General features: G+C 36.7%; 1 protein-coding gene across 1 annotated transcript in view; it reads left to right on the top strand.

Moving 5' to 3' along the window:
• The window catches only part of ST6GALNAC3 (ST6 N-acetylgalactosaminide alpha-2,6-sialyltransferase 3), a 643,623-nt gene that overhangs the window by 261,133 nt on the left and 369,334 nt on the right, over nt 1-13,156 (top strand). Inside the window, exon 2 of the mRNA XM_056123148.1 lies at nt 9,164-9,358. Within this exon, the coding sequence (XP_055979123.1) occupies nt 9,164-9,358 (195 nt within the window). The remainder of the gene's footprint in view (nt 1-9,163; nt 9,359-13,156) is intronic.

Here is a 13,156-nt window from a genome sequence, read left to right as displayed (position 1 = left end):
AATTTTCCCCTTAAACTGGCTCTCTGCACAGAATAATTTATGACAATCATGCCTATGGTTGCTCTCTAACCTTGGTTATTGTTAGCTGTGTTTGTTGGCTCTCTGCACAAAATAATTTATGACAATCGTGCCTTTGAATCCGGAGGAATCCAGAGTTCCAACCTCCATCTACTATCGAGAATCAGGGATGCTGTCTTGTTTGTCAAGGCGTCGAAAATCAGATGGGCTGGATATGTAATGCGATTTGGAGACAACCGCTGGACTAGAGCTGTTACCAACTGGATTCCATGGGACGTCAAAAGATCATGTGGCTGCCCACCTATAAGATGGTCAGACTTCTTCTTCAAGACCCTGAATGAACGGTTTGAGGCTCTTCTTGTCCCTGGAGCGAGCAGACGCCATTGAGCTACACTAGCATGTGACAGAGACGAATAGAGAAATTACTGGTGCCCGCTCGAGGAAATAAATGAGTAACGAGATGTCAAGTGATCAAGTCAAGTGATGTCTTTGATAAATCTCTAACCTTTAGGTTTTTGTTAATTGGGTTGGTTTCTCTTTCTGGATTATACCATGGAATATACCAAAGGTAGCATGCTGACCTGGATTCTCATTATTATTTTTGGTCATCAGATTTCTATTCTTTTTATTCACTGATTGATTGGCTTTTGGTACAAAAACTTTAACATTTTTCCACTTAACTTTATCTTCAATAAAAAAGTTCATGGCATTGAGGGCTGGGGAGAGAAGATATGCCCATTTTGTCACATAGGTGCCTGAAAATCACTTGTAATGGAATATCATATAATTGATTGCAAAGAGAACCTAATATTCTTCAGTATATGTAGAAGAGCAATGGTATTCCCCCTAAGTGTTGGTACCCTGTGATTGTCATTTTAATACTGGAAATAAATCCAGATTGAATAAAAATTAATTAAATATGCCCAAAAATTTCTGATTTAAAGTAAATGTAATTACCATGTTTCAGATCAGCCTTTTAATTTTCTATATGAATAAAATATTCACCTTATTGATAAAATGTATTACAAAATACAGTTACATAGGACTAATACCAAATTTTAAAAATTCTGGAACAGCTTTGTTAGAGTGTTCCCACTACTATGAATAATAATTAATAACTTAATTAACTCATTAGAATGCGGGCTAGAATGTAGGGGGGGCATAATATTTGCATTTAGTTCCTGTTTTTTTCCACTCCTTGTGAAATTATTTTTCTTTTGGATTTTGAGTCATATGCAGCAATGCTTACGGATTACTCTGTACTCTGAGTTTAACTCCTGGTGACTTCAGGGAACCCCATGGAATGGCAGGGATCAAATATGGGTCTGGTGCATGCAAGGCAGGCACCCTACGCACTGTACTATCACTCTGGCCACATGCACTGTGATTTTGACTCAGTCTTAATCTATCTATATCTTTTATTTGTTTCCTTGGAAAGTGTAAATTATAGAAGTTTTTCCCCAACTGATAAAACTCATTAAACACAATCCGTAGTTAAGGCCATAATGATTATTCATTCATGGATGCTTTGCCTAGACTTTATCTTCTGTGCCCATAAAGAGAAAAGAAAAAGTACTTTCTGAAAGTAGAAATTGCAGTTTCCATATCAATAATTTAAAGTCCACTAGTAACAGCACAGAGTGGTCCATTGTTGCTCTTGTTATTGTCTGCCTCGAAAGAATGTCCCCCACTACCTCATCCATGGACCTCACCAGACAGTACAAGCCATGCTAACTTTTTAAAAAACATTCTGCTGTATAAATCTAGGCTCTGTCATGAGATATAAGAACTTCTATAATCGGGGCTGGAGTGATAGCACAGCAGGTAGGGTGTTTTCCTTGCACGCGGGCGACCCGGGTTCAATTCCCAGCATCCTATATGGTCCCCTGAGCACCCCCAGGAGTAATTCCTGAGTGAATGAGCCAGAAGTATCTCCTGTGCATCACTGGGTGTGACATAAAAAGCAAAAAAAAATGTAACTTCTATAATAAAATTCTAGTATCTCTAGTTCTCAATTTTCTCTCTTTTAAAATTACTGTCAAAATCCATTTATTCTTTTTTGTTATAATGTTCTAAATTGATTTCCCATGGGTTTACAATATTATAGAATTTTAGGGCATTATTTCCTATAATTTTCACTAATCTCAACACCAAAGTTTCAGTCCCATTCCACTACCAAAGAGACTCTGCTATCCCTTTTCTCTCCAATGACCACTCCAATTTTCATCAAGTTTAGGAATTAATTTTCTCATTGATTTCCATTTCCTTTGCTCTTGTTATTCATATTCCACATATGAATAAAATTGTGTGTTGATTGTCATTATTTCATTTAGCATTTCAATATTGACCCAATATTGGGCAATATTCATCATTCTAAAGTGCACAATTTCCAGCTTTTTGATGGCAGAGTAGTATTCCATTGAATATGTGTAACAGAGTTTATCTACTCAGTTAAGTTGATAGGCATTGAAATTAACCTCATGTTTTGGCTATTACAAATTAAACTGCTATGAATATAGAACTTCAGATATCCTTTTGAGTTATTGTTTTCATTTCCTTATAATTGCCAAGGAGTTATATACTGGATCATGGAGGATTTCCACTTTAAGTTTTCTAAAGGAATCTTGTTACTGTTTTTGAGAGACTGCATCATCAAAATGCATTTACCTTAGTTCATTTAAGTTTTGTTTTTAGGTCATATCCCTCTGTGCTCAGGGCTTACATATAGATAAGACATCAAGGGTCACTTCAGGAGGTTGCCCAAGGGGATGTATGGTGTTGGGAATCAAATCAAATGCAAGGCAAGTGAGTAAATTCAGAATCCAAAATCTCTGTATTGCTCACTGTATTATCTCTTTATCCCCCATTATTGAGCTTTTATTATCAGACTTCTAGATTCTGAAATGCTTTACACTGTCCCATTTGGACCTTGTTTAGCTTTCACTATTCATTTTTGGAAGATGGGGGTGGATATATAAGCAGGGTGCTCAGGGCTTACTCCTGGCTAGGTGCTCAGGAATCACTCCTGGTTGTGCTTGGAGAACCATATGCGATACTGGTGATTGGGAGGCAATCTCCTTACCCCCTGCACTATCTTTCTAGCCTTTAAATAAAATTCAAATTTCATTGATGCAGTAGACAAACCAAAACTAATGAAGTCTTTATATTCTTTGAGCTGTGCTGCTTCATTCTTGTACAAATGGAAAGAAGATTTATTGCATTTATGGAGATACCAGATTTGAAGCTTGGCCAATGTTCTAGAGTAGAATTACATAGATTATACAACTTCTTATATGGGAAAATTTATATTTAGTAAAGTCACAAACGAACAGTGTTTAAAGACTAAAGATTCACAATACATGAGATTATTACACAATACATGAGATTATATACACTGATATAAATAATATATCTGACACTATATGTATTTATTATTAGGCTAATGGTAGTGTGTGAACAAAACTGTATACTGTTTCACAGTGAGAAGCAACTATTTCCATCATTAAGTAATGCAATTTAAATATACAAATATACTATTATACTGTTTTTCATTTACAAAAAGTGTGTAGCTAATATGATTGTTAAAATTTAGCTAAATTCAAAGCTGAAGACTTTGTTATTAAATAGTAGTTATGTAGGAGAAAGACTTTAACATACGTTAGTACAGTTTGCAAATTTGTTATGCCCAAATCTCTGCAATTGTTTTATTCCTAAATCATTAGTTCTTTGCAGATTTTCTTTGGAAGTAGGGATTTCTGCTATAAAGTCTGATAAATGATATTTCCATCTAAAGAGTGAACAACTAGAATGCCACATTTTGGATGCATATTTTGTAGCACAGAGGGGATTAAATTCTAAATGTCTCAGCTACTAAAGGCCCCTTCAGACTTCCCAAAAATGAAGAACAAAGAAAGAAAAAGCCTTCCCTAAAGCAATTCATCAGATCTATTTGGGCATAGTGACATTCTCTCAGAGCTTGTGTGGATAAGTTGCACTGAATAGTTCAAGGATTTGCAGCTGCTTGGAATATTTGAGAAAAATATTTCTCTAAATATTTAGCATGCATTCACATGGGCTAGCTAAAGTCTATTGAGATCTTGACAATTAATAGCTATATCCTAATAATGACATCTTTCATTGTTTGCTCAAAAAATCCACCCATTTTCATTCCATTCACGTTTCTGATCTTAGGGGAATGGCTTATTAAATTCATGTCTGCTTTATGCAGTATGAAAAGTTTGTGCAACTGAGTTTTATGCATTATAACTTGACAGTACTTATGGTTTTTTTAACCTAATTGTTAGTTGTTGAATCTAGGGGGTGATCTGATTGCTATAATAAAGGTGGCAATGATCCTTTCCATAAACAGATTTTTACAACAGAATACATGTGTAAACAGGTAGAGTATAACTTTGTGCTGAGTGTTGATGGAAAATCAAAACAAATACTAGTATGCCAAAATAGAATAAACTGAACTCAGCAATTTGAATAAGGCATTGTGAGAGTGTCAAGTGGCAATTTCAATAAAATGAAGTGATTGTCATATGTTCACTTGATTGGAAAGTGAAACATATTTTAGAATTCTAAGGATTTTTTTTTTGCATTTTTCATTTAATTAATTGCCCTAGTGTAAGGTAAAGGGGAAGATTATTCTTCTGGCATCATGTTTTGCTTAATTTTGGTTTTATGATTTGAATTCCTTCTATAGCATCTTCTTCTAGAAGTTCCGCTACTGTTTGTATTCCCTCTCAGGTTTCTGAACAAATTAAGGATTTAAATTTTTATTTATTTTATCATAATTAAGGGAGGGCTGCACCATATTTGATGGGGTTCAGACAGTAGGCAACAAATCATAGAGCGAAATAAATAAATATATATATATGTATATATATATATATGCCTCTCAGAGAGCCCAGTAAGCTACCTGTGGCATATTTGACATGCCAAAAACAGTAACAATAACCGGTCTCATTCCCCTGACCCTGAAAGATCCTCAAATACGCAGCATTGGGAAAAATGAGTAAGGTAAGTCTGCTAAAATCTCAGAACTGTGATGAATGGAGATGTTACTGGCGCCTGCTCAGTTAATCAGTGAATGGAATGACAGTGATGACAATGATGATCATAATTAGATGACATAAATAAGGTAATATGGCATTAATGTATAAATTTACTGCCTCCTCCCAACAAAACATGCCTATGACTCTCCATCACTTTGTTTCTTAGCCTTGCTGTACCCTTTGCCTGTAAGGCCCTTCCTATGTCCATTTAACTAATGTTTCCTGACTCTCTTGACAATCAATTTCCCTGAATTGTCCCTCAGAGAACCCTCCTCTCATTTTCCTGTGGATGTCACTGTCACTGTCACTGTCCTCCCGTTGTTCATCGATTTGCTCGAGCGGGCCCAGTCACATCTCATTGTGATAATTGTTACAGTGTTTGGCATATGAAATACATCACAGGTAGCTTGCCAGGCTTTGCCATGAGGGCGAGATACTCTTGGTAGCTTGCCAGGCTCTCCGAGAGGGGCGGAGGAATCGAACTCGAGTCAGCCATGTTGCTACTTGCAAGGCAAACGCCCTACCCACTGTGCTATCGCTCCAGCCCCCTGTGTATGTACCTTGTGCATATATTTCTATTTCTCCACGTGATGTGACATTTTTCTGTTATATACTAGTTATACTAAGTTGTATGCTTTGGGGAAAAGGTTGTGTCACATGGTTTCATTTCTGATTTTTGCCACCTTGCCATGTCTGAACTGAGTATGAACTCAGTGAGCAATTGTGTCTTGAAAGTATTCATATAGATCATATGTGTCAGTACTGTGTTCCACAATTTCCGCACCTCCACGACAAAAACAAACACACATATTCTTATTGCATTCTGGTACTTTAAATGTTTGCCCCATGGTTTTTGTTGTATTAACTGATGCTCAGGACTACAGACTGGCACAAGTGACTACTGGAATAATTCACATTCATGTTGAATTTGGTTGTCCTTGGTGCTGGGAGTACACAATATGCTTGAACTTCTACCTTCTCTAGTGAAATTTCAGGATGGTTTTATATGAGGACTCTAAGAATACTTTCATGTTTAAAAAACAGGAAAATGTGAAAAAAAAAAAAACGGCAGAGTACTGGACCCAGGCAATGTAAAAGAACTTAGACTGGAAGGCTGAGCCATGAAAGGGACACCTCTAGCCACTACAGAATAGTATTGCCGGTGAGACCTGGCTTCCTCTCTGCATTTGCTTCTCTCATCTTCTCTGTGCTCATTACTTTTTTTACTTTGATAGAACATAGGAAGCAGACATGGATTGCTAGGGAGCAGGCTTTTACAAGTGTGATTTCATTTCATTTTGAAGTTTCTCTCAAAGTGGTTGATTTATTTTTCTCCCATGTATGCATTATGTATGTGCTGCTACGTGCCATCAGAGAATTGAGAAAGGCTCACCATGCCTTTGTCCCCAAACCATAAGTCATGTAATGCGACATAGAAGCCAAGAGAACCAGAGAAACCTGCTGGGTTCTGGAAATATACAAAAGCACAGATTCCATCTTGGTCTCCTTCAAAGCAGGCGGCTCCTTTGCAACAAGCTACCTGATGGTGAGAGAGAGAGAGAGAGAGAGAGAGAGAGAGAGAGAGAGAGAGAGAGAGAGAGAGAGAGAGAGAGAGAGAGAGAGAGAAAGAAAGAAAAAAGATACTTGCCTGTTTACTTAATGGGTGACTGGCCTCTTTGCTTTTATTTAGCCATCTGTTCTGGTCTGTGTCCCTTTAAACTTGTAAGATCCATCACTTCATTTAAGCTGTTACCTTGACACATTGCAGTGTTGTGGACATAATGATTCCATAGAGGAGCAAATTAAAATGGTTTTTCATGATTAGAAGGTTAAATGAGGTAAGGCTGTGGTAGTTATTGCTGAGATAAGGGGCTTTGAGGAGGCAGAACTCCAGGGACTTTCAGGTGATTGGAAAATTTAGCCTACTAGACAGTGCGATGGAGCGTTGACAAATTCCAGAGGCTGAGAAAGAGCAAAGAATCTTTTGGTGTCCCTGACTTACGGGAGTCTTGTTCTATCATTCTTTCAGAGACTGTGACATGTGGGCCCAGGAGGACATAGGGGATGGCTTTTGATTTTCTTTTCTCCTTTGCAACATTGTAGATAGAGCAAAAAAATAAGCTTATTTTACTATGAAGTGGCAAGCCAAAAATAGCATTAGTAACCACAAACATTCAGTTGTTTTTAGAAAGTTATGTGGCTCCCTATAAGTTTGAAGAAGAATCAGGGGTGTGCCAACTTCATGGAGGCATAGTTCATTGCCCATAGTCTGGACTTGGACTTGAAGGCAGCATTGTCCTATAATATGTCCTGAGCTTTGCTTTTGCTTTTTTGCTTTACCCTTGACATTCCCCCTGATTCCTTAGTGGTGGCTCCAGTTAACCAATCAGTCTGTGAAAAACTAACCTTTGACTCTGTTTACTCTCTTCAATCAATTTCTGTTTTGACTGTTCTAGTTTCTTCTGAAAGGATTAGTACTATTGCAGTTTTACACACCCAAAGTCTTAAGCATCTTTGATTTTTCTGTCTGCAACCTCTACCCATCAGTAGCTTTTTTTGGGTCTAAATTGAATTTCTCAAGTCATTTCCCATCTGTATATTCCCCAGAGACTACTCCAGTCATCATGTCTCATTATCTCAGGTCAGTTAGAAGAGCTTCTTAACTCATTGCTGTCTGCCTTTAATTTCACCCTTTTCAAAGCTCCTTAACTACAGATGTTTCATTATAACTCATACCCATTACCTGAAACAAGCAAAACAAAACCTCTTGTGTTTTCAACTACTTATCAAACTCAGTAGACACTTCAGCTTTGCACCTGAAGTAGTTCACTATGGAAATGGAATCTGTGACTCTGGCTTTTTCTCCTTCTCTATATCCTAATCAAGACAGAGCTATGAGAGTATGAAAAAAAAACAGATAAAATCCCCCCAAAAAACAATACCCACACTTCTTCTTTGGTTTTCTTGTTTATTCCCTTTCTTTTGAAAGTTCTGCTATTGATCTTTACCAATTAAAAACCCTGTAAAATACCAATGGCAGAGCCTGGCAAGCTACCTGTGACGTATTTGATATGCCAAAAACAGTAATAATAACGGATCTCATTCCCCTGACCCTGAAAGAGCTTTCAGTATGCCAATGGTCTACACTATCACGCAACAGGGATGAATGGAGACGTTACTGGTGCCCACTCAAGCAAATCGATGAACAACAGGATGTCAAGGGACAAGGGACAAGTGACAAAATACCAAACTCAATCTCAGAATAATCTCTGCTTTTTTCCATGTCACTCAAATGCAGTCACTCCTGCTCCTTTCATTGTTTCATGGCAACATATTTAGGCATTTATGTTACCTGGAAAGGAATTTTTTTCAGCTTTGAAACTTACTTTTGCATTTCTATAGCACAGACCAAGTTGTTGATTTGGAAAGTGCTCAAGAAGAATTCAAAGAATGATTGATGTTGTGTGTTTACAAGATTGAGAAACATCCATTCACTTATTCATCCATGAAAGCATGCGTTTATTCAAATGTTTTGTTGGATGCCCAGAATATGGTAAAGAAAGGGTTGTAAAACTGACTTGAGATAAAGAGTTTACTATAAAGCATGATACTGGGGTTTCCCAGAAAGTCAATATTACATAGAAATGTCACAAGTAATCACAAATATAAAGGAGAGCACTAGAAATCACCTTCAAGATCTGGGGGTGGTGGGATGACTTATTTCTTTTAGGATGAATAGAGAGGTGGAGGGAAAGGAATTGAGAAGTTAAGGATAGCCTTTTCTTAGGAATCTGAACTGGGCTTTGAAAACTGAATAGTTTCCAAAAATGGTAGAAAGGTAAGAAAGGGTTGGAAGGAAGTAGGAAGATCATCCAAAGGAGTTGCTCTGCTTCCTTTCAGAGGCCCCACACAAAGGCAACCTGGTTACCAAATGGTTATTTACTTTGTTGAAGAGAAATAAATAGTTTAAATGACTGAGTTATTTGATTCTTTTGAAAGAAAAAGAGAGAGAAATAAAGGAACCTCCCTGAGATTGCTTTTGGATAAAAGTCATTCATTCTCTATTTTTTTTTAATGTTTTCTAGAGAAAGTCTGCAATTGCAGTGGGCTTTGTAGCAGCATTCCTCTTCCTGCTGGTTGTGCGCCTAGTAAATGAAGTGAATTTCCCATTGCTGCTAAACTGCTTTGGACAACCTGGTGCAAAATGGATACCATTCTCCTACACATATAGGCAGCCCCTTCGAACACACTATGGATACATAAATGTGAGAACGCAAGAGGTAAGACCTCTGAGGATTTTCTAGGATTTGAGGGTTGTCATGGTAACAATTTTCTTTATAAGCAAGTTGGCTTTCAATCACAGAACTTTCTCTGTCCTACCCAGCTTCAATGGGTCCCTGACATTTTCTGCTTTCTTTTTCTTAACTGTCTACTGACCCATGTGTAAAGGCTGCTGCACCATCTATGTGAAATCTTCTGAATCGTTGGCTTCATGTGGATTTGAGGAAGCAATTACCTGTTTTCCTGGGGGAGGGGGGGTTGTGGCATAACATACATATCTTCCCATCTAGAAACTCTGATTAGCACTGAATAGCTGGAGAAATGACTGGCTATATTTTTTGAAGGTCAACTGGTTGGGGACAGGTCTTTGTGGATGAGCAGAGAAACATGTATGCATTTTAAAATTCTGTAATCCTTAAATCTGGATCAGAAAAGGCCATGCTAATTTAAAAATTCTCAGTGACAGTAGAGACAATGGGATTTAAAGTGTTTTGAAATTAAAAAGGGTTAAAATAATTTAAATCCTATAGTCACTGAACTTAGAATTCATTGTAGCCTTTTGGTAACATGAGTTAAGGTGGGAGCTTGACAATATGAAAGTAGACTTTGCTAACAAGGATTTGTACCATGAAGTTAGAAGGAATGAATCTCATGAAATGTATCATCTGTCTAGTAGTGGTTAATAAAAATTGTACTGACAATTTTTACTTTTATGGAGTGGTTTGAATGTGAGATCAATATTCAAAAATTCAAAGTTCAAACCTATGGAAATTTTTGAAGACAATGATGTATATTATCTGTGTGTGTGTTTATCTCTGGGTAGAGTTTAGGGTTATATCCTGTAAATAGGTCATTTGATAGAGATTCCAAAGATGCACAGAATGCTTTTTCTGTCCTGAGAGCTAGTTTTTGGTATCCTGGGAAGGATACTGAAAGATGGTTCACCTCCTTTTATAGGCAATATTATACCCGAGTCATTGCTTCTGGTTAATTTGATTTTTTGAAAATTGTTTTTATATCTATAGGATTTATAGGCTTTTCATTAAACTTTTATGGTTAAAAAGGGAAAATAGGCACCATTAATATCATAAATTCTTAGAAGCTTTGCTTGATGTTTATCCTTTAATTGGTTTTAAATTCATTTTTTTGAATATCTGTTGCTTGGATTCATTGAGTGTCCTAATAAATTGATTACCTACATAAAAATGTAGTTCTTAGATAATAGTTTGTCTTATTCTCATCTTTTGTTACTTTTATTTCTGGCTGTCATGTTATAGTCTATAGCTCCATTAGATCATCTTAATCATTTCTCAAGTGCCTGTCACAGGCAGTAAATGAAACATGTGACTGAAGTATCTCACAAATTACTCTCATGAGAAAAATTCCTCCAAATATCAAAGACTTTCATTTGTTTAATGTTAATAAATTTGATTTTTGAGTGTTGAGGGGAAAAGTGGCCTAAGAATGCAGTGATTTAATTATTCATATTAACCACATTACCTTTGAAAACTCTTTGTTATGGTTCTTTTCTTTCCCACTGAAGTTTAATAGTCATACAATCTTTGAGATTCATGTGTACAAATTTATATATATTGTACAATGATTATAAAAATATAGCACTTTTTTGAGAAAATTGCAAAGTTTTAGTACTGCAGTGATTATAGTGCCAGGTTATACATGATATTTCCTAGGCATGTTTATTTTGTGTCTGGATAACTATACCTCTTGATCCCCTTCACAAATTCAACCATCCCCCAGCTTTCTACCTCTGTCAATTTATTTTCTGTCTTGGCATACTTGTGATTTTTTTTTTTTGCTTTTTGGGTCACACCCAGCTATGCTCAGGGGTTACTCCTGGCTCTGCACTCAGGAATTGCTCCTGGCAGTAGTCAGGGGACCATATGGGATGCTGGGATTCGAATACGGGTAGGCCGTGTGCAAGGCAAACACACTACCCGCTGTGCTATCGCTCCATTGGCATACTTTGTAAAATAATAATTTTATCAAATAAAATGTATCATTTATTTATTCTTACAGAGGTTGTTTTTTGGGTGAAACAAAATTGTTGGAAGGAATAATTAGGTTTTGGAGATATATGTGTGGAATTTAACTGCTGGTCTGACATCAGTGCTTACACAACAGGGTTAATAACATAAGTGAGTAAAGTTAGCATATGAATTTAATAGGAAAATGTGCATTGGTTTGCCCAGACCCCAACTAATGTTCATAAAACATGTTCAGTTTCTTTTGCTTCTTGTATATGTTATTAGTTATGACATGAGATGTTCAGCATGAACAACCCCTAAATACCAAGTCCAGAGTGCCAGTAAATACATGAAGGTGTTCCAAATCTTATTAGTATTTTTCAAATAGAAATGACAGTGAGGAAAAGTGCTCCTCTTTATCATTATATGCTATGTACCAGATTTCTGAAATTAAGAACCTGGGAACAAGAGAGAGCTCAATAATTAAGAGTACATTATTTGCATATATTGGGACCTAACTTTGAACTACAGCACCACATAATTTATGGTTAATGCTGAGTATTGCTTACAAAGCCCCTGGGCTTTGTGAGGTCTGGTTCTGGAAGTAAGAAGTCCCTTGGGAAGTGTAAAATGGAGTACTTACCTCCAAATTTATAAATTTCCTATTTGTATATTAGAACAATCACGTTGAGAAAAGTTTTTTTTAATAGACTACAATTGATTTCTGTATGCTTTGGCTAGCATTTCCAGGTATTTATATATTCATGGAGATACTTAAGAACTTACGCTTTGGGGGCCAGAGTGCTAGTATAATGAGTAGGGCATCTGCCTTGCACACAGCCAACCCGGGTTCGATCCCTGGCATCCCATATGGTCCCCCAAGTACCTCCAGGAGTTATTCCTGAGTGCAGAGCCAGGAGTAACCCCTGATGATCACTGGGTGTGACCCCAAAAGCAAATAAATAAATAAATACAAACTAAGAATATATGCATTAAAGACCTCAACAGGTTATTTGGCATCTTTGTTCATAACAGCTAAAACCTGAGACACAGCCTCATGTCTATCCATAGGAGAATAAATTAAAATTTCAGAATCTACTGTAATATCATACAAAAATAGCACTGTCCTTCTGTTCATCTATTTGCTCAAATGGGCACCAGTAATGTCTCCATTGTAAGACTTCGTTGTTACTGGTTTTGGCATATTGAATATGTCACGGGAGATTGCCAGGCTTTGCCGTGTGGGTAGAATATTCTCGGTAGCTTGCCAGGCTATCCGAAAGGGGCAGAGGAATTGAACCCGAGTCAGCTGCGTGCAAGGCAAACGCCCTACCCGCTATGCTATCGCTCTGACCTATGCAAGCATGAAAAAATAAAAATAGAAAAAAAAGTAGATACATGTGATATCAAGGATAAATCCTAAAAAACGTGGCTTTATGCAAAAGATGAAAGAATAGAAGAGTACAGACCAAGACTCGATTTTTATATTACTGGAAGAAGCAAAATTATATGTCATTATCTAGGGAATACATATATTGGAGGTAAAACTTAAACAAAAATTAAGCAAGAAAATTATATGTTGAGGAAGAGTGTTCACATAAGAGATAATAAAAAGGAAAAACATCAAGGAAATTGTCTTCACTTATGTGACACAAGGAGTTAATATGAGAGATATCTGTGATTGTGATTATTGTGGATTTCTGGAATGCCCAAAATACCTCCTGTTAATCCAATTGGAAGTTACATTTTAAATATTTATTAGGCATGTATTCATTTTATATCCATGTTTTGCATGTCCATTTTATAATAAAA

The sequence above is a fragment of the Sorex fumeus genome, unplaced genomic scaffold (assembly GCF_029834395.1).
Source record: "Sorex fumeus unplaced genomic scaffold, SorFum_2.1 ptg000047l, whole genome shotgun sequence".
Classification (NCBI taxonomy): Eukaryota; Metazoa; Chordata; class Mammalia; order Eulipotyphla; family Soricidae; genus Sorex; species Sorex fumeus.
Note: the sequence above shows the minus strand (reverse complement) of the source record. Positions and strands in the feature narration are given on the sequence as shown.